Raw genomic sequence first — 22124 nt, 5'->3', positions numbered from 1 at the left:
TGCAGCCTTTCATGGTGAATCCCACAGAGATAATTTGAGTGGCAAGGCAAGTCTGGAGGCAAATACACCCTAAAAAGGAAAGGCACAAGTAGGTACCTTAAGAAAACAATCATATCCAGGAAGAAATACCTGTTGCCAACCTTTCCATAAAATGTAAATATTCCTTCTTCCACGGAGGTGTCAGGAATCATATTGGTGTATAAACACTGAGTAAGGTGTTTTGTCACAGATTCCCATGAAATTGCTTCCCTACCCTCAGAGTAACCACTGCAAGGATGTTGACTCTGACTCCAATAAATATTCCAGGGAATGACCCCGAAAGGGAAAAAAAATTTTAAAAGCATCAGACTTCATGTGCCTGGGAGGTGAAACATTTTTAGGGAAACTAAATTCATCAGTATATCTATTCATGCAAGGAGGAGGACAAAATAATATTAGAAACACAGGCCATTTTTAGCTGATTCTGGCAGTTTTACATGATAAATCCTGTATATTTTCTGTGTTTCCAAGGAAGTCAAGCTTGGAAAGCTTCCAGCTATGGAATGTTCTTAGAATGCTCTTCCCTCTGGTGACCTATGACAGGACCCAAGGAAACAGCTGGAGCTGTGTCAGGGGATGGTTAGGTTTGATATGAGGAAAAGGTTGTTCCTCAGAGGGTACTGGGGCACTGAACAGGCTCCCAGGGAATGGTCACAGCCCCAGGGCTGCAACAGCTCAGGGAGAGTTTGGACAATTTCTCAGGCACAGAGTGGGATTGTTGGGGCGTCTGTGCAGGGACAGGACTTGGACTCCATGGTCCTTGTGGGTACCTTAAACCCTGGATATTCCATGATTCAATGACACTGGAGGGGATAATCTATTTGAGGTGTTTGTCAACTGCATTAGAGCAGGAAACCTCCTGTCCCCAAAACCCAGAATCCATGAAGTCTCCATTTTTTTCCCCCAATAAGCTATTTCTGCAGCTGTGATAACCACATTCCAACTGTGTCATGTCCAGGGCAAGCCCACAGGTCACATTTTATTGAATTTTAGTCAAAGTGCAGGGTGCAGTGTTGTCACCAGCATGGCCTGGAGCTGGAGCTGAGGCTGGGATTGAGACTGGAAGCAGGGATTTGGGCTGGAATTGGGGTTGGGACTGGAGATAGGGCTGGAACTGTACCTGGCACAGGGGCTGGAATTGGAGCTGGAGCTGGGCCTGGGAGCCGGAGGGTGAGGCTGGAACTGGCCTGGGAGCCAAGGCTGGAACAGGAGCTGGGCCTGGACCCAGGGCTTGAAACCGGAGCTGGGGTTACAGCCTGGGGCTGTGGCTGCAGCTGGGGCTGGAACTGGGGGGACCTGGGCCTGGAGATGGGCCTGGAGCTGGTGCCAGGGTCGGGGCTGAGGCTGCAGCTGGGGCTCGAGCAGGGGCTGAGGCCTGGAATCAAAGCTGGGGCTGGAGCTGGGGCTGGGGTTACAGTCTGGAGCTGTGGCTGCAGCTGGGGCTTGGAGCTGGGACTGGACCCGGAGCAGGACTCGGAGCAGGGGCTGAGGCCTGGATTGGAGCTGGGAGACCTGTGCCCGGAGATGGGCCTGGAGCTGGTGCCAGGGTTGGGACTGAGGCTGCAGCTGGAGCTGGGGCTGGAGCAGGGGCTGAGGCCTGGATTGGAGCTGGGGCCTGGAGCTGGAGCACCCGGGCCCGGAGATGGGCCTGGAGCTGTGGCTGTGCCGGGCGCTGGGGTCGGGGCCGGAGCCGTGCCCGGAGCCGGCCGTGCCCGCTCGGTGCCGGGGGCGGTGCCGGGCCCGCGGGCGGGCGGGGGCCGGAGCACGGGCGGCCCCCCCAGCAGGGAGCGATCCTTGGACCCGGGGCCGCGCCGAGCCGAGCCATGGCGGTGCCGGGGCAGAACGTGGCCGTGGTGGTTCACCGAGCCGGGGACCTGCGCCTGGTACGGCCGCGGGGAGCCGGGGCCGGGCGGGGGCGGCGGGGCGGGAGCGGCCCCGTGGCCTGCGGGGGGCACCGGGGGTGTCCGCACGGCGGCCCCGGTTCCTCCGGCTCCGGGAGAGCCTGAACCGGCCCCGGGAGAGCCTGAACCGGCCCCGGCTGCCTGCGGCCATGGCACGGGGTGGCTGGGGGGGACCCAAATTCGGGGGTCCCCCATGACTGGGCCCTCCTCCCATCCCCTCTGAGGGGAAGCCCGCGGCCGCTTCGGGCTCTGCACAGCGTTACGGGGAATGACCCGGACAGGGAAAAAACCAAGCCAAAACAAAACGTACCAGCCCCCGTGTGCCTGGGAGGTGCAACATTTTTGCAAGAGAAATAAATTCATAGATGCACTCATTCAAGCATGCTAGAGGCGTGTTCATTCCTTCTGCTAGAAGGATGTAACAGTATCGGAAGCGTGATTTATTTTTAGCTAGTTCTGGCAACTTTGTGTGTATATTTTCTGTTTTTCCGATCTTGGAAAGGTTTCAGCTGTAGAATGCGCTTCGGGGACACAGGAGGAGATAATCTTGAGATGTTTGCCAGCTCTGGGTGGAGAATATTTTATCCCTGACACCCAGAATCCCCAAAGAACTCTTCCCCTTCCCCAAATTAGCCATTGTCACAGCTGAGACGGGCCCTCCCAGGGAGCAGGTGAAGGGTGGGTGGTTGTTGCTCCTCTGGGCTGTCAGAGCTCAGGTGAGCAGCAGGACAGAGGGCTCAGGGGGGGCAGGTGCTGGAGGACCCTTCCAGACAGGGAGGAATTTTATTTTGTACTTTTTCAGTATTTTAAGCTCATTCTGCCTCTCTGGCTGCTAATGCTGGGCTCTTTCCGGGTGCTGAATCACTATGGCGCTGCTGGAGAGCCGTGTGCTCCAGTTTGGTGAGTGCCAAAGGGGGAAGGAAGATTTCCCCGGGCAGGCATTGGCAGGCAGCTTTCTGTACACAGAGCCCTGGCAGGAGGGCTCTGGGGAACACACAGACTTTGGACACACGCCTTGTTTAGGGGATGATTACCAGGGAAAGGGTTGATTCTTTACCAATCCCGCCCAAGCTGAAGCCACACGTGCTGTAGGTGGCTCCTGGTGGCTCCCAGGCACCTTTGACACAATTGTGCTTTCCCTGCAGTCACATGGAGCCTGACTACCAAAAGAAATCAAAATAGGTTAAGGACTGAGGTGCTTCCTATAGCTCAAGAGCACGTTTCCAAACCCCTGTGATTTCACAAAGGTGTCTGAGACTTGTCAAGGTGGGCACTGGCTCCATCACATCTGTGTGGCTGGTCTCTAAACTGGCTTACACCCAGATGTGTGAGTTTTCCTTGGATATTTGTACTGCTGCAGACCTTAGAGCTGGTCACCAGTGCCCTCCTGCCTCACTGGCAGCACCTGGTGTGTTCCTCCTGGGCTTCCCTGAAGTTTGTTTTCATCATGTGAATGGTACTCATGGTATTGACCCACTGGTGGTAGGAGTAGTCTCAGCAGTGAACTCTGAACTTGTTATCTGTTATTGATACCCAAAGCTGGGTGACTCCATCTTCCTGTAATTCCCACACCTTTCTTGATTTTTGGACATGCTTCCCGTGGGCAGAATTGCTGCGATCCCTCTGCTGTGTGAAAATGTGTTTGCTTTGTTTTTCTTGAGCCTCCTCTTGTCCTTAGGTAGTTGCACAGGTTCCTCTTTGCTGCCCATTGAGGATTTGTTGGTTTTATACTTCTACCATGGCTTCTCTTTCCATGTCTCCTTTCACAGAAAATATTTGCTGTGTTTACTTTACCAGTCACCATTTCTGAACTTCTCAGTGGACAACAGACAATGAGCAGAATTTGTGTCTTTGGTGCTCTCCACTTTGGTCACTCCTATTTTCTCCAAATCAGGCTGGGGAATTCACTTCCCACCAAGGTGTCTAGGTTTTCTGGGCACAGTTGTTATTGCCAGAAAAAAAAAATAGTGGTTTTGGGATTTTTTTCACACACATACATTTTCAGCTAGAAGTTGGCTTTATCGCTCACTGTGGACTTTCTGCTCAGTCTGAGGTAGTCTGTACCTCTGGTGTGTCACCACATCCTGTGCTTATTGCATTTCTGTAAAAGAGATTACATCTAGATTGATCTCTTTTAGAAATAATGCCCTGGGCTGTGTCCTCAGTGTAACAAAACAAACCCCCCATACAGAAAAATTGCAGATACAAGTCTGACCATGGAAAATTTCAGTCAGTTTAGCCATATGAGAACATGTTTCCAGAGCTGGTCTTTCCATGATGTTTAGAATGCTGAAGTACAAAATAGGAGTTGAGGAATATGCTGGGATTTAAACAGTTAAAATGCAGAACAGTTTGAGCAGCAAATGAATTTTTAAGGTTTTATTGTTGGCCCTACTGTGGGAGGGTTTTCTTGGAGACATATTCCTCATATTGTATTGTCCTGATGTTGTAAAACCCAGCAAAATCATTCCTTTGGCCTTTGAGTCAGCTGAGGGAGCTCAGTGAAGGCAAGGGCCCTGCAGACCTTTTGGGTGGAAGGGTAATAAGGGGCACTTTTCTAACTCTGGTCTTGTCATTCATCCCATAAAGAGGTGCCAGGGCAATTACAAGAGAACATGAATGTATACATTAATAGGTATAAATCATTATCTCTATATTATGTGTAAATATTAGATGTAAATGATGTATTACTGGCACAAGTTGGTGAGGCCTGGCACAGGCTGCTCAGAGAAGCTGTGGCTGCCCCATCCCTGGAAGTGTTCAAGGATGTGGCTTGGAGCACCCTGGCCTAGTGGAAGGCATCCCTGCCCATGGCAGGGTGTAGAATGAGATGAGCTTTAAGGTCCTTTCCAACCCAAACCATTCTGTGATTCTCTTATTCTATCATTATGTAGTAAAAAAAAAAGTGTTGTATTATTTAAAATAATTATATAAGCCCTGCAATATTAAAGCTTTATAGAACAGGTTGTTCAGAATCTTCCTGGTTACAAAAGGTGATTTTTTTTTTTTTTGTCAGCCAGTGGGATGGATGAATTTCAGCTGAAATTTGGGACTGCTCCAGTGCAGGGAAATTTAGTATGTGTCTCTTGTCTGGGCTGGGAAAGGGAATTTACTACAAAATAATTTGGAGGGTGGATTTACAAGCTGGCAGTGTGCTTACTCCTACAGCTACCTGTGTTATCCACTGAGTGTGGAGAATGAGGGGAGCTTAGGAGCAGGCTCCATGTGGCACAGCTTTGTCTTATGGAGCAGACAGAACCAAAAACCTTGTCTGTTTATGGATTTACCTGAGCTAACCAGAGCTAAGCTTCCACAGATATTCCCAGGGATATGAACAAGCAGCTAAATGTTTCTTTTTTTTCCTTTTGTCCATAGGAAAACCGTCCAATCCCAGAACCAGGTCCTAATGGTAGGTCTATAGATGACTGATTCTGGCTGCTTCCTTTACTTCTCTCTTTGTGTTCTCATTCTCTTTTGTTGCTCCTTCACAATATAAAATATTTCTGAGGAAGTATAAAATTATCCAAAAAACAATTGTGTGGCTGAAACAGATAATGCTGCTTTTCCAGCTAAAAAGAAGAGCTGGAGCAGTCACAGATAAACCCCTTTATCTGGCTTTGTTTGCTTCCTGTTCCATCAGTTCGTGTATGTCACAGTAAATGGCTCTTGGGACATTCCAGATGATCTTATGCAGGACTAAACATTAATAGAATGGGCATATGGGCTGATAGAAATTCAATTCATTAACTCTCTGGGGCTCAAATCATAGCTTTGGGAGAAGGGAAAATTAAATGGACATGCTATGTTTTTCCTGCTCCAGCAATAATAACGTTGCTCTTAAACTGCATTACTTTGTTGACCATATTTTTATTGACATCATCTTTTGTCTTACCCTATTTTGAGCCTTCTTGCTTGGTGAATCACTGCATAGTTTTGTGTGGCTCACGAACGTGCCACTCTCCTAAGGTGTGCACGCACAGTTCTGCTGTGTTGACTGAAGGCCAGTAAATTTGGATGTGTCCACACTGGCTCAGCCTTTGCTCTGGGGCCCACGTGCTGCTCTCCCAGTGCCTAAGAAGGTTGGTTTGCTACAAGGAACCTTCTCTCCTTTCCTGGCAGAGGTCCTCCTGCGCATGCATTCCGTGGGGATCTGCGGCTCCGACGTTCACTACTGGCAGCACGGTCGCATCGGGGATTTTGTTGTCAAGGATCCCATGGTGCTGGGACACGAAGCTTCCGGGACTGTCGTAAAAGTGGGCTCTGGGGTGACTCATCTGAAACCAGGTATCTGGAACCAAACCCATTTGTTTGTTTTCCTCTTAATCAGTTCCGAGAATGTGTTGATAACAGGCTACGTTGTTTTCTGTTGTGTAAATTTATCTGAAGTTCTGAACTCACAGTGTGACCTCCTTCAAGAAGTGTCACTGGGTTGCTGTTAGTCACCCATCTTGGCCACTGGTGTGTGTGAGTGTGATATTCCTTAGGTAGCTTTATCTTGGGATGTGTTGAGCTGGCCAGGCTGTATTTTATATTTTAATGCAGAGCAGAGTGTATCTGGCTACAAGGTGCCTTTTAAGGAAGCTTGATAAAGCTTCAGAAACCACATCTATAGCTCTTGCCAGCAGCCTGCTGTGAGTGTTTCTTCTCTGTGTGTGCTCTTGAAGGAGCAAACAGCCTCCTGCAGTGCAGAGGTCACTGCAGCCGCTGCTCCAGGCCCTGTGGTGGGACCTCCACAGCTCACTGTGCTCATGAATATCCTAGAAAATGGACTGAGCAGGGAATTTTGCAAAGTTTGCTAATGACAGCAACTTACACAAGGTGGAGAGGATGTGGGAGAAAGCCAGCAAGAGTTACAGAGACACCAGAGAGGTGCCAGGGAGATGCAAGTGGAATTCAATGCAGGCAAACACAAAGTTATATTCACAACAGAACAAATAAAACCAGCTTTGTATCTAAAATGTTGTACTGACCGTCACTGCTGAGGGGTGAGAGCTTTGGCTCTGACACTGTGCATAGCAACATTGGCTCCACAGCAGTGAAAATGCAAATTACTGTTGGGAAGGGGACAGAGACTCAGAGGATGTCAGTGCACGTCTGGAACTCTGCATGCAGCTCTGGTCTCCTTCTTTCCAAAAGGATGTAAAACAAGGGAGAAGGGTCCAGAGGAGGACAAGGAGATAACAACATGTGGAGCAGCATCTCTGACAAATGTTCCAAGTCGAGCTGAGAGCTAGAGAGACAACTCAAAGATGTGAGGACTCATGGAGTGCTGGCAGAACAGGATGACTGTTCTCTGGTTGCTCCAGCACCAGAGCAAGGCACAGTGAGGTGCAACATTCACCTGAGATGTTGCAGACCATGTAGTTTACGTGGTGGAAGGAGGAGAAGTTGTTGAGTGTTACTAAATACAAACAAACCACCTGTGACTTGGGAGGCCTCTCAGCTGTGTATAATGTGAGAGTACTCATTCTGTGCCTGTCCTGCCCCTTTCCTGTCAGACACCTGTTGTTGGCCAGCTCAGAGGGGATGCAGTGGCCTAGATGGATCCCTAGATCCCTTTACTTCCATCCTCCTTATCCCTGTGTCTGCCTGAAAGCCTGTTGGTGGAGAGCTTTGCTCAGAGGTTTGGCTCTGATTCCTCTGCCAAATAAATGTGAGGCTTGTGTCCCTTGCAAGTTGTACTATGCTCACACTGTTTTCTCTGGTCCATCCTGCTTTGTGACAGCAATTAAATAATAGTTCTTTGTCCTGCAGCATGTGTCCTTCCAGCACCCTGGGCTACTCTGCTGTAGCACCAAGCTCTCTCTGTTCCCAGATAAATCCTGCCAGGCTCCTGGGTGTTCTGCACCTTAAGCTTCCTTCCCTGTGAGGGTGGTGAGGCCCTGGCACAGGTTGCCCAGAGAAGCTGTGGCTGCCCCATCCCTGGAAGTGTTCAAGGCTGGGGTGGACAAGGCTTGGAGCATCCTGGGGTAGTGGAAGGTGTCCCTGCCCATGGCAGGGAGTGGAACAAGCTGAGCTTTAAGGTCCCTTTCAACACAAATTCTTCCATGATTCCATGATTCCCAAGGAACAGCCCTTTCCAGCTGGCAGTGTGGTGGCTAGCCAAGCTCACTTGCTCCATCCTCAATGTTTCCTCTTCTACAGATTCAGCAAAATATCTGGTCACAGAGTGATTGCCTGGGGGCTGCCCCTTCATCTGCTGAGGTTGGCTGCAAGGCAGCTGGAGGAAGGTGTGTGTGTGGGGCTGAGCTTCCATCTGTGCCTCTGAAAAACCATCTCTTTTCAAGTACCTGGGAAAATCTCAGTGATGAGTTTGAAAAATGCGTGTTTTATGATTGGCTTTTCCCAAATATTAACATGAAAATTAATATTATATGTGTTGTGTTAGAAAGTTATGCTGTATTAATTTTTAAGTAGTGTGTTAAATATAATTTTAGGTTATAACATAATGTTAAAATAGAAACTATGTATGTGAGATATTTTTTTTGAGGAAGGAATGAGGTACTTGCACCAGATAGCAACCGCAGGACACCTAAATCTTTCAGAGAAAGAGTTTATTGCTCTCTTATCGAGTTCTTCCTGCCTCTCTCAGCCCTGAAGTCAGGATTAAGAGGAAGAAGTTGACACTGACCAGACAGAATCCTGTGTTTGAATGGAATTTATGCATCATGTATGAGGTGTATGAATATGCAACAGGCTGTTGCTTTTAAGGGTTAATCCTCTGTTAAGGTGGGTCCTTTTTCAGGCTTATTTTGCCCAGAAAAAAGTACCTGGATCGTCTGTAACTCTTTGCTCTTATTGTCTTGTATTGTCCTAAATCTCAATTGTTCAAATTTTTATTACTCATAATTATATTACTATTTTCATAACCATTTTATTACAATTAAACTTTTAAAATTTTAAAAAACAAGTGATTGGTATTTTTCACATGAGGCTGCTGTAAAGGGAGCATTGGGAACCAGCCTGGTGTGTGCAGCAAGACCTTCCTCGTGTCCCTCCAGCCCGTATGGTTCCAGTCTTTCTGTGGCTTTTGGTGCTACTCCTGCTTGTGTGCCACCCTGTCCCTGACCCCCTGCATCTGCTTTCATCCTGGCAGGTGACCGTGTGGCCATCGAGCCGGGTGTGCCGAGGGAAATGGATGAATTCTGCAAATCTGGGCGCTACAACCTGTCCCCAACCATCTTCTTCTGCGCGACGCCGCCCGACGACGGCAACCTGTGCCGCTACTACAAGCACAGCGCAAGCTACTGCTACAAGTCAGTCCCTGCTCCCTCCACCGAGAGAAATATACACCCCCTGGGGGGAGATTAGCTGCAGCAATCACCTGTTGGCCCTTTGGAACATTCTTTATGTGATCCCAACAGGTTTTATTGCTTTCTGATCCATAAATAACATGCCTAAGCTTGGATGGCAGCCACTTTGCAAAGGGTTTGTCACGCAGACAGTTTATCCCCTCAGGTGCCAGACATAAACATTTCTTGCATGTCTTCTGGGATGTTACCACTGGTTTACCCTTTAATTATTTTCCTTTTCCCATTTGCTCTCTGCTCTTGGTTTTTCTCCTGTCTCTTTTCATATCCTTGCCTTCCTAGGCTGGTGCCTGAAGGTCTTAGTCTGATTCTTTGAGCTGAGTTTTGTGGCTGCTTTTCAGGAAACACCAGGGTGGACTGCTGACATCCCACTCTGTGGTTTGAAACAAAGTCATCCCACTTTGAGCAGAGCAGGAGCAGAAAGCAGTAGCCCTGCTGAGCTGTTTTTTCATGTGTCTGAGTGTCTCCACTAAACTACCAGCATTACAACATATATTTTCATGTCCAGTTCAGCAAACTTGAGTATATTATTAATTGTGGCAGTGCTGGCACATTTGCTTAGAAGCAAATTTGTGCTTAAACACTGGCAAATCATAGAATCCCAAAACAGTTCAGTTTGGAAGGGACCTTAAAGGTCTTCCCAATCCATCTCCTACCATAAGCAGGACCACCTTCCACTAAGCCAGCATGCTCCAAGCCCCATTCAGCCTGACCTTGAACACTTCCAGGGATGGGGCAGCCACAATTTCTCTGGGCAACCTGTGCCAGAGCCTCGAATACTCCAAAGACCTGAAAAAACTTGTTATACCCACTTAAGTGCCTTTAACAAGGAGTTAAAGATACCCAAGTAGTGTCCCCCTAAGGCTGCTCTACCTGTGGAGTTTGTTCTTTTTCAGTGCTGTATGGGGCTGGTACTTCCATGAGCAGGAACATCCTTGGGATTGATCTTTGGTGTTGGCACAGAAATCAGGATCATGTTAGTCTGAAGGAGGCACTTGACTGCTCTTCTCCTGGGAATCCTCAGGCAGGAAACTTTCAAAGCAGATACGAAGAGCTGCTGTCAGGATGAGGTGCTGGTCTGGATGGGATTGGCATCTCATTTGTCATTGATTTCCTGTGTATCAAAATAACATTTTCTGACAACATCATAAGTTTTTCCTTGAGAGGAAGTGGTTGATTTGTAGCTGGCTTCTTCCAGGTTTTTGCTTTTTTCCTTCAATTTGAGCAAATATTACTTTGGCTATATATATATATATATATATATATATATATATATATATATATATATATATATATATATATATATAGCCAAAGTAATATTTGCTCAAATTGGAGGAAAAAAATCAATAATACATATATATAATATATTATATATAATATATTTATATAGACTTATATTTTTATTTAATATATGTTATATATTTATATAGATCTATATTTTTATTTTATATTATTTTTTTTTAAGCTTTGGGATGCAAAGTCTGCTCCCAGTTTCAGATCAGCAGTGCTGTGGCTGGCTCATGTAGAGCAGATTCCCTGGCATGCAGTCACTCTGCCAGCACAGATTTGCCAAGAACAGATGATGGCTGAGCTCAGTGAGCTGTTACACATTTGGGCAGTTACTGTGTGTCCTGCTGGTGGACAGACTCTGTGTTGGGTGCTCTGAGTAACTTGATGGAGGTGGGATCATGCCCTCCCCATTGACAGGACAGTGCCCAAACCCAGCAGTAGCAGACATGATGCCAGACTCTGTGACAAGGGAACTCTTGGAGTCAGACTTTTAAAGCCTCTTGGAAATAAGGGATATGCAGATATCTTACAGCTGTCTTCTCACAGCCATCATTTCCATTTCTTTGGCTTCACATTGGCCTGGCTGAGATCTGACCTTGAGCTTCCCAGTGCTGTCCTGTCCCTGCTGGCATTCCTTGCAGGCACAGCTCCCAGAGCAGTGTGAGAACCCACACTGGTGGCTTGCTGGTGGGCAGTGTTTTGGGGCTGAGATTTCTTTCTGCAGTTCAGAAGAGTTTCACTCCCTCTGCTTTTTTCTGTCACTTATGTTGGCTGTGTTACAGGGCTGGTTTTGTCCAAAACATGTTTGATACCCACTGACTGCTGGGAGGATGCATACTGGGACCAGTCCACTTGTTAAAACACTTAGTGCATCAGGAAAGGTGATCCTGGTTGTTACCAGGAAGGGAGACCTGGATCTGGCTGCCTTTCCTGGTGGCCTCACCTTTGGCAGCAGGATGTTTTCTAAAAGCTGATTCAGCTCTGGTGAGGGTTCTGGGAGCTCACTGGTGGGTGAGCCATAGGGCAGCTTTGGGGTGGTACATATGCAACTGGGGGGGTTATTCTAAAGGGAATGAGTGGCAAAGAAATCCTTGTTGACTCACCAAACACCGGAGAGCTGCTGTGGGGAAGTTTGTGGGTCCCTGGGTGTGGTGCTTGGGCAAACCTCACTGAAAAATGCTCCAGGTGCACTTGATGCTGCTTCAGAGGAGGGAAAGAAGCAGTGTAATCTCTTGAAGTGTATTCCAGTGTATTTCCCTGACCACAGGTGGGAGTGTGTTTTGCCACTGTGTTTTACACCCATGTTTGTTTTTTGAGTCTCATGGCTTTCCCCATCACCCTCATGAACTACATTGGTGACTGTTCCTTGTGTCCCATTCTTGCAGGCTTCCAGACAATGTCACCTTTGAGGAAGGAGCCCTCATCGAGCCCCTCTCAGTGGGAATCCATGCCTGCAAAAGAGCAGGAGTCACTCTGGGAAGCAAGGTCTTCGTGTCTGGCTCTGGTACAGTGAGCACAGTCAGTCCTTGGCTTCCCTGCCTGCTGGGAGGGTATGGGCAGGCTCAGGCTCTGCCTCTGGGCTCTGCTGGAAGGGATGAGGGGAACCAAAGGGGCTGCCAAAGCTCTGGGTTGTCAGAGGTGGGGCTGATGCTGCCTGGCAGTGGGACATGTTCTCTTGCTCCCCTTTGTCCCCAGGACCAATCGGCCTCGTTAATGTGATTGTTGCTAAGATGATGGGTGCAGCAGCTGTGGTAGTTACAGGTAAGTCCTTTTTAGCCCTTTCAGAGTGTGCCTGTTTCCCACCATACAGAACCACAAAATCATTAAGGTTGGAAAAAAACATTTAAATCATGGAGTCCAACCATTGATCCAGGAGTGCCAAGCCCAACCATGTCCATTTAAGTGCCTCATCCACATGTTTTTTGAACAGTTCCAGAGATGGTGATTCCACCACTTCCCTGGACAGCCTGTCCCAGTACCTGACCACCCTTCCAGGCAGGTTTGATCTTAGGTTATTTTTATCTCTGGTAATGCTAGGTGATGGCCCAGACAGCATTTGCCCACTGTTTTCTGTGTGCAGCCACACTGTGCTTCTCCACTTGTCTTTCTCTGCCCTTCTGTCTGCTCCTGCTGGGGGTTTCATTTTTCACTGGTTATCCACAATGACTGAAATGGCCTTTTCAGGGTCTCTGCATTTGAGAAATGGGCATTCCTTGCATAACTGTATCCTGGACATTTCTAGTTGAGCTGCTGTTTGCAGGAATCTTTGTCCAGCTGTGTCAGGAAAATCTCTGAGGAAGGAGATCTCATCTTTATAGATACCTTTTCCAGGTTTGCATCTCTTAATGATGAAGCTTTTTCTAGGGTCCACTCACAAACTGTCATTTATAGAGCTTCCCCCTTTATGGAAGAACTGAACTGAGTCTTCATCACCTTTGCAGCTGCCCTTCAGGTTGTTGAGACAGCCATTCCATCCCTCCCTTTTTTTGCCATGCTGACCTAGCCCAGTTCCTCCTAGCTCTCCTCTAAGGTTCAGGCCCTCTCTCTCTGTAGCTTTCCCAGAAGGATGGAGAGCTGGAGCAACCTCAGGATGTTTTCTGGTTGAAATTTTCACCTGAGGGTTGAACAGGGTCTGGAAATGGTGCTTCCAGCTCCCACCATGAGTCTTTAGTCTTTCTGAGTGGTGATGGCCAGGAGGAGCAGTTAGAGGGGCCACTGGACATTGAGCACTGACTGCTGCAGTTTTTATGTCAAAGCCCTAAAGGCTCCTGACCTTCCAGTAGGCTGTTATTCACCTCCCATACTATGAGCCAGATGTATTTTTGACCTTTCCATTACTGTATTGCTTGACCTACTTTGGGTCAAGAGATAAAATTCAGGTCCCACCCTCTTGAAACAGAAACATCCTTCAGTAGTAGCTGAGGTCAAAGCAGAAAACACAAGGCCTTTTCCTCCCTTAATCCCTTTGCTGTTGAGTCCAGGGCATTTTTAGCTGTGCTGGCCTCACCCTGCAGGTGTGTGTGCTTGATGGATGTGGCTGGTCCACACCTCAGATTTTGTGAAGTGTTGTCATTTGAGGATGATATTTGCTGTAGCAGGAAAAACAGCTCTGCCTCTTGAATCATGCACGAGGAACCTTGTGCCCAGCTGGGCTGTGCAGGGGCTGGGGGTGTCCCATTCCCTGGGTGGGGAAGGCTTGGTGAGTGGGGTTGGTGGGGCTGAGGCAGCTGGCTCAGCCTGCCCCTCAGTCCTGCTCCAGGAATGGGTGTGTCTTCCCCCTGGTACCAGGAGCTGCTCCTGATGGGGACCTTGGCAAGCTGAGCTGGCTGTCATGTGCTGGCTGTCATGTGCCACCAGAGGTGCCTGCTGCTTGGTTTGTAGGATCAGCAAGCTTGAGTACATGGAATTACCCTTTCTTATCTTTCTGTGCTAGCCTAGGTGCTGATTCTGCCTCTTGGATGTCTCTTCCACACGAGAGGGGTTTGGCTGAGGTGCTCAAACCATGAAGGTGCTGTCCCAAGTCAAATATTTGAGTGTGACATGAGCTGAGGAAGGGGTTTGGTTTGGCTTGTGCTGCTGGAGATTTTGCTGCCTGTCTCAAGGAACTGCTTTTTGTTTTGGCTTTAGGAGCCAACACCTGTGAGGTGCCTGTCTGCCCACAGAGGCCCTCTTGTACTTTGCCACCAGATTATCTGAAGTCATTGCCCTGTGTTTTTTATCATGTGTCTGTGGGGAGCTTTGTCTGTGCAGCACTTATGGCTTTAAAAGTTTGTGTTTGTTTTCACAAGTTTCTTACAGGTATAGAAATATTTAGAAAAGCTTTTTTTTTGTGAGAACTCACCTCCTACAACTTCTGTCTTGGCTTGCCTGGAGTGTTTGATATATTTCATGGACTCCAGTTGGGTGAGAAGATCAATTTGTTTCATGGGTTCTCACCTACTCTTCCAAAAGATCTATGTCTTTCTCACCTACTCTTCCAAAAGATCTGTGTCTTTCTCCAATCCACTCCACTCCAGAATGGGCAACCTTCTCCTGTCCTCCTGCCTTGCTGTTGCTCTGAAAAGCTGCTTTTCTCCTCATCAGCCTTCTTCCCCAGTAGGTGAAGGGACAGTTTAGGTGCTCGTGTTGGGCTGTCCTGCATTGCACTGTCACTGAAAGTGCACTTAATAATTCCTGCTCAAGGGAAATTATTCTCCTTGTTCTGTCTGAATCTGAAGATCTGGGTGTTGATGCCTCCAGAAACCCTGGAATTCAAGGTCAGGGAGGTGAGTAACTGTACAGAGCTCAACTCCTTTGAGAAAGAAGATGAACAAAGAAAATCTGAGAATAATCAAGAGTATTTATTTGCTTGTTAAGTTGGCTCATAAACCATCATGAGAAGCTTAAGGGTAATTTGATAACTTCACTGGAAGCAAACCAAACTTTAATTAGCTCCAGGGGCTGGGAAGTGAAAACAAACTTCTGACTAGAGGCAAGACGCAAGCCATTAATTGTTTAATTGACCAGTTTCCCAAGAGCTATGTGGGTTTAAAGTGCAAAGGGCTTGATCCTTCCCAAGACTCACAGGTGTCTGGAGCTCTGAACAATGCAGTGACCTGCAGATCTGTCTGCTTCACTAAGTGCTTCCTGGTGATTCAGGTGTACTGGGATGCTATTGCAGCCCTGGCCAGGGCTGACAGTGTTGCTGCTGCATTCCATGTGCTGCTTAGAGCCAGGGCTTCCTTCCCAAGCAGCTCACAAACTAGAGGCCAGCTACAGGGAAGATGAGGGGGTTTTTTGCTGCCTGGGAGTGGTTTTGTGGCCACTTTAAATTGCACTGGCTGCCTTGTTACTCTAGGGCACTGCCTGTGGATTGTTTCTGCTAGAGAGAAAGTATGAAATATGTAAAATATAGACTAGAATGTCTCTAATATTTATATATTATACATGTGTAATATTTTAAATATATATTTATAATTTAAAATACATTAGTGACTCAGGAGATGTTAAAAATGGTAGAATCCAGACTCTGTGTCTGCTGTGAGCTGGTATTGTGATACCAAACTTCACAGGGAGTTTAGTCATTACTTGAGAGAACTCTTTAACCCCTGTGGTCTCCTTGCCATACACTGAAGTCTGGGAGACACCAACCATGCTGGGCCAAAGTGTTTCATGGCACTTGAAGTGCCTCAAAAAGCTCCTGGCCATACAATTGGTGCATGAGAGGTCTCTGAGTGCAGCTCAGCTGGGTCAAGCATGGGCCTGGAGCCCAATGCTCAGAGGGACAGAGATGACTCCTGCAGCCACAGGAACGAGCCCATGCTGGGGCTTCCAGGGTGATGCTGCCCTTTCTTTTCAGCCTTGGCTTTTCCTCTTTTGTTTGCATTTTATTACCCTTTGTTACCCCTTCTTGAAACACCCTCCACAGCTCTCCTGGGTGCTCAGCTTGGCAGTTGTGCCCACAGTTGGCATCCTGAGCCTTCCAGCTACCCGTGGGGGCCTGTCCATCCCCTGCCCTGCCAGTGAGTGCCTGTCCATCCCCTGCCCTGCCAGTGAGTGCCATCATTTTTCCATCATTTTTGCTGTGGGATGGGCAGGGTAGAGCCTCTGGCTCACTCCCAGGACTGCAGCTGAGTCAGAGTGGCTCATGTTGGAGAACTGGCCTTATCCTCCTCCTCTTTCCCTTGATGTTTTCACCCCACCCCATCACTGACTTCTCTGAAGACTGTGCCCTGGTGAGAGGGGTGTTTTCCTCTTTGCTGTGTGTGCCCCTACCACAGGTATCATTTTCTGAGTCTTCAAGCTCAGGACCTCTGGGAGGAGACCACCCCTCAATTTTGGGTCTAGGAAATCTTGGCTGTTATATCTTTTCCAGTGCCAGCATGCAGACCCCTGTAGACACTGCTTTAATGTAGGGAAAAAAGGTGATTCCTTCCTGGGCAATCCCACTTCTTCTCCTCAGCTGTCCATGTCCTTATCTCCAGAGGTGGCCTGGTTACCAGTGGTGCCTGGAGAGGAATAGGTGGCTTTCCTCTGGGGGTGTGGGATGCCTCAGCAGGACAGCTTGGTTCAAACTCCCTGTGGATCTTCAGGTGATACTTGCAGCCCTGTCAAGATCCCTCAGAACAGAGTACAGAGTACAGCCATGCCCTCACAGATGTTTATCATCACCAGCTTTGTTGCTCCGTGTTAATGGGTGTCTCAGGTCCACCTTCTTACCAGATCCACTCCCTTTTTTTTTATGGGCTTGCCTGCTCATTCACCTGTGACAGAAACTGTCTGAGAGATGCTACAAGGAGGGTAAAGAGCAGAACAGGTCTGTGACAGTGCAGACACACGGAGTGTTTACAATGAATGCATTCTGCAGCTTGCTCAGCTGAAGGCACCTGCTGAGGGTTCCTTGAGGAAGCCCTTGGAGAGCTCATGGTCTGTTCTCATTGGGTGCTGTTAGAAGTGAAATGGCCCCATTAATGACCCTCTGAGCCTGTTGTCTCCTGTTGGAAGGATTCCTTGGTGCTGTCCATAGCCATGTTTATTGCCTTGATGCACTCTCAGTGTTCTGGCAGAACCAAAGAGAAGCCGCCCATGGCAGGGAATGGAACTTCAAAGTGGAGTGGAGCTTTGAAGTCACTTCCAACCCAAACTATTCCAGGATTTTATGATCATTCCCTGCTTGCCAAGAAGGGGTGAATCCTCACCTCTTCTGGTGGTGCACTGTCCTGTGCACACATGTAGTGAGCAGATGCCAGGTTCAGGTTCTTGCCCCTCTTTCACATAATACTCCAATTCTTGGTTTGGGTTTCTTTCCACAGACTTATCTGCCTCTCGCCTGCAGAAAGCCAAGGAGGTGGGGGCAGATTTCACCATCCAGGTGAAGAATGAGACCCCGCAGGAGGTGGCCTCCAAAGTGGAAAGTGTGCTTGGCTGCATGCCTGAGATAACTGTGGAGTGCACAGGAGTGCAAGCCTGTATCCAGGCTGGAATTTATGTGAGTACCACTTGTTCCAAAGGCAGACCAGTGATGGTGTTGGTCTGGTTTTTTTCTGGGATGGTTCAGTGAATGACCTATTTCACTCTCACAGTGTTTAATTTAAGTGGGCTTGGTTTGGGCAGAGAAGCTGCTCCTTAGACAATAAACTGGGAGAGATAATTAAAGGGTTAACATCAGTGTGGGGATAATTGATTTGATGCTTGGGTGCTTAACCACTTACCAAGGAGACTCCAGTAAGATCCCCAAGCCCAGGGAGTAGGATAGCAGCTTCCATTGAAGTTGTGTCCAAATAAGAAGAGTGATCAAGCAAATTAATTCCAGAAGGAATGAAAGAAGCAATTAAGAAAGGGATGTTTTGCTGCCATGAACATCCTAACAGGAGGATGGGGGGAAGGTTAATATGGAGTTTCAGGAGTTTCAATGAAAGGACAGGAGGGGAATGGGACAAACTTCAAAAAGAGAAATTCCAGTAGAGCATCAAGCTCTTAGTTGCAAATCTCTCCCACTGAAATCCCAAAGTACCTTTTGTAGTCCTAAATGCCAGCCATTTTTCAGAATGGGGTTTTCAGAAGAGGAATTTTGTATTCCTTCCAAAATCCTTCAAAGATTTTCAAAAGATTGCGTTTTTTGCTTTGATTACCATGTGTTTCACTCTTACAGACTCCTGACAGCATCCTGCCTCTCCCTGGGGCTTCCCTGCTGTGCCCCAGGCAGTCCATTGCAGCCACCAAAGGGTGCCTTTATTTTTGACAGACCCTACAAAGGCTCCTGCAACTGTGCTCTGCAGAATGTAACCTGTTTGTGTGTTTGCTCTGCAGGCCACTCGTTCTGGTGGGACCCTGGTTCTGGTGGGGCTGGGGCCTGAGATGGTGACGGTGCCCATCGTGAACGCCGCCGTGCGGGAGGTGGACATCCGAGGGATATTCCGCTACTGCAACACGTGAGTCTCGTCCTGGGGGGCTGATGTGTCTCCAAGTGAAAATTCTACTTTCTTGCTGATGGAGAAAGTCTCTTTTCTTAATCTGTAGCTCTCCAGGAAGGATTTATGGGATGTCGTCATGCTCCTTCTTAAAATGAGAAGTGTTATTAAGTAGGCGGTTTGGGATTAGATGCTGCATCCCTTTGTATCCCTGTTGCTCTAATTTGGCCCATTCAAGGTTGGACTTGATGATCTTGGAGGCCTTTTCCAATCTCAGTGTTTCTATGATTCTGAACAGAGTGGCTGTCACAGACATGTGAATCCTTTCCTTAGGATTTTTTCTCCTGAGCAGCTGAGAGGCCTCAGGAACAAAATATAAACATTGATTTTCTGCTGCTGTGGAATGCAACAGGTGCATCTGTGATTGGTCTCATTTGGTTGTTCCTAATTAATGGCCAATCAGAGTCAGCTGGCTCAGACTCTGTCCGAGCCACAAGCCTTTGATCATTCTTTCTTTTTCTATTCTTAGCCAGCCTTGTGATGAAATCCTTTCTTCTATTCTTTTAGTATAGTTTTAATATAATATATATCATAAATAATAATAAATCAGCCCTCTGAAACGTGGAGTCAGATCCTTGTCTTTTCCCTCTTCCTTGAACCCCTGCAAACACAGTCACAAGTGGCAGCACAATCCCTGTGAGGGACTCTGTGCCAGGGAAGAGGCTGGAAGCTGGCTCAGGCTTTTCCTTTTTTCTCCCTGCACTGAGTCCATGAATTTGAGCTCCACCATGGTCAGTGTGCAGGCAAGAGGCTGGGCAAGAGTAGAGCAGAGCATGGCAGTGTTGGTTTTTATTCAGGCCTTCCAAAGTAGTAGTTTCCTGTGATTTTCATTTGCTTCCTGTGATTTCACTTACTCTCTCAACTGCCTGTGTAGCAGTGCCTGTCTTCTCAGAGCTCAACAGCCCAGAGCTGTTGGCTTGTCCCATCTCCCATACCAGACACTGTTGTGGTGTTGTGAGGGTCCCCAGGATGAGGTGAGAGATGAGAATCTGACTCCAAGTTCTTAGAAGGCTGATTTACTATTTTATGATATTATATTATATTAAAAGAAAATTATATACTCAAACTATACTAAAGAAAGAGAAAGGAGACATCAGAAGGCTAAAACAAGAATGAATAATAAAAACCTGTGACAGACTCAGAGAGTCTGACACAGCTGGCTGTGATTGGACATTAAATTAAAACAATTCACATGCTGGGTAAACAATTCTCCAAATCACATTCCAAAGTAGCAAAACATGGAGAAGCTGAAGCTTCCCAGCTTCTCAGGAGAAAAAATCCTGGCCAAGGGATTTTTTCATAAAATATCATGGTGACAAGACACCAGAAGATTCTTTGCAGGCAAAACTTCCCCGGGCTAGGGAAATTACTGTGATGATCCAGGCTGCTCCATGCTCTTTTCCTGGACTCCAGACTAGTGGCTGCTCTCATCCCCTGCTCTCTGCTTCCCTTGCAGGTGGCCTGTGGCCATCTCTCTTCTGGCATCCAAGCGGATCAACGTCAAGCCCTTGGTCACGCATCGCTTTCCTCTGGAGAAGGCTCTGGAGGCCTTTGAGACCACCAGGAGGGGTGAGGGGGTCAAAGTCATGCTGAAGTGTGACCCCACTGATCAGAACCCCTGAGCTGTCCCAGTGCCCTGCCCTCATCCTCCCTGCTGCTTGTAACTAGAAAATCACATGTAGTGAGGGTGAATGGTACTGGGAGACACCATTAGAGCATTAACGGGTTACTACAAATGGACAACCAATAGTTTGAATCAAAATGCTGAATTAGAGATGATGGATTGCACAGTTGGTGGCTCTTCTTCACAGTCTACATGTGCAGGAGAGCCTGGCCAGGTTCCTCCATGCCAGGGAGGAGCTGGCATGTGGCACAGCAAGGGTGGAGGTGCTGGCACTCCCCCTTCCTGTCCTGCACTGCCCTGGCTGCAGCATTTCCTGCATGGCAATCCCTGGATACAAAATGGCTCTAGGTGAATATCCCCCCTTTCCTCATGGGTGCTCAGGGACTGGACAGCCTGTGGAACAAAGCCTGGCCCTCCCCACTGCACGGGAAGCACTGGCACATTCAGGTCATTCTCTCCACGCTCTTCTCAAAGCTCAGAACTCGGGTTTTGTGAAACTTGGAGGCCACCTGGGACCATGTGTGCTGTGTCACCCCCAGCAGCTCCTCGTGGGACCACTGCAGGCAGGGAAACTGGGACTGCTGAGAGCCTGTCCTCATGTGCCTCCCATGAAGGGGCTGTTGGGGGGCACAGCTGCTTTTGACATGGAAAGGAGCACAGATGAGACATGATGGGACATGTGGTGAAGCATCAACTCAAAGGTTTCACCACTGCTTTGAGTGAGCATCACTCAAAGGTTTTACCACTGCAAACAAATCAAAATTATTTAGGAATAACAAGCCTTCCTGCTGAGTTTGTGAGCCATAAACAAGGTACTAATGAAATAGAAAAAAATCTAATATTTGATTATAGTCATGTTAATTTTAGTACTGAGAGATCAGTTCCTTCCTTGGTACTGAATTTTCCTCAATAAATTCTGGCTGCCTGAGACCTTCCAGAGTGTGTCCCTTGAAGTGTGGGGTGGTGGGTTGGAGGGGTTTGCAGGGGACTGTACAGACCTAAGCCTCACCAGGGTGCAGGTTGAGCTCAGTGTTGGCAGGACTGTGAAACCTCAAATGACCCAACCACTTGCAAATGAAACCTCATGTTTTTTCCAGATGTGGCCAAGTTAATCCTGGCAGAGATGGAAAGCCCCAAGTCCATGCTGAGTTTTACAGGGATGAGACATAACCCCAGGGAACTTTCTGTAGCTGGAAGAAGTGGTCAAAATATGTGCTCAGCACATTCCCATGCTGGGAGGAACCTTGTTGGCATGGCTGGGGATTCACTGGCCATCCTGACTCCTGTCCTGTGGGGATCCCCATTGGCATGGCTGGAAAACCAGTGGCCATTGCAAGGTTGTTCTTACTGGGAAATGGAAACTTGCTCTCTGTAGTCTTAGGGGGCTGTTTAGCATCCTGAGGGTTGGAGTTATTCCCACAGCTCAGCTGGTTGGGCTCCTTGTCTGATCTGCTCCCTCAGCAGGTCTTGCTGGGGGCACTGACACTGCAGGGGCACTGCTGGGGGGCAGGAGGGCTGGTGGACATAATCAGTGGGGCTGTGCCTGTGATCCCCCACCCCTGACTCCATGTATGTCACCAGGGCAGGGGAAACTCTCTCCAGCTTGGCCCATTTTCCAGTGGACTGGAGTTAATGCTCTGTGCCAGGAGCAAGGCCAGCACTATGCCACAGGTATTACAAGTCCCCAGGTGACCAAGACCCAACCACAGGAGGCAAGAAAGTGTTTGAAGACTTCAATCAGCTTTATTTGAGCTCAACCACAGCCTGCAAAAGCAGCAGTGATGCAAAGCCAGGCATTACTTGAACAAGTACAACTGATTCCTGATTGAAGGACTGACACTGCTGGAAGAAGCCAATGCAAACACAACTAAGACGTTATGCAAACCCAGGGAAGGCTTGGAGAGTTAATAAGCAGGCACTGAAGAGTATGTGAGGAGAGCTGTTTCAAAAAGAGGGCTAGCAGGGAGCTTGCTGGCTCCTCACCCCATCTGTTCACCACATGGGTCTTGGA

At 48.1% G+C, this 22124-nt stretch overlaps 1 protein-coding gene across 1 annotated transcript; it reads left to right on the top strand.

Moving 5' to 3' along the window:
* Positions 1 to 1755: 1755 nt before the first annotated feature.
* On the top strand, positions 1756 to 21043 carry SORD (sorbitol dehydrogenase). Its single transcript, XM_036389933.2, has 9 exons — positions 1756 to 1922; positions 5316 to 5349; positions 6060 to 6224; positions 9037 to 9196; positions 11926 to 12044; positions 12236 to 12301; positions 17332 to 17507; positions 18329 to 18450; positions 19946 to 21043. The coding sequence occupies exons 1-9, from the start codon at positions 1863 to 1865 to the stop codon at positions 20109 to 20111; spliced, it is 1068 nt and encodes a 355-aa protein (XP_036245826.1). The 5' UTR covers positions 1756 to 1862; the 3' UTR covers positions 20112 to 21043.
* Positions 21044 to 22124: the final 1081 nt, after the last annotated feature.

This window comes from Molothrus ater, chromosome 13 (genome assembly GCF_012460135.2).
Source record: "Molothrus ater isolate BHLD 08-10-18 breed brown headed cowbird chromosome 13, BPBGC_Mater_1.1, whole genome shotgun sequence".
NCBI classification, from domain to species: Eukaryota; Metazoa; Chordata; class Aves; order Passeriformes; family Icteridae; genus Molothrus; species Molothrus ater.
Note: the sequence above shows the minus strand (reverse complement) of the source record. Positions and strands in the feature narration are given on the sequence as shown.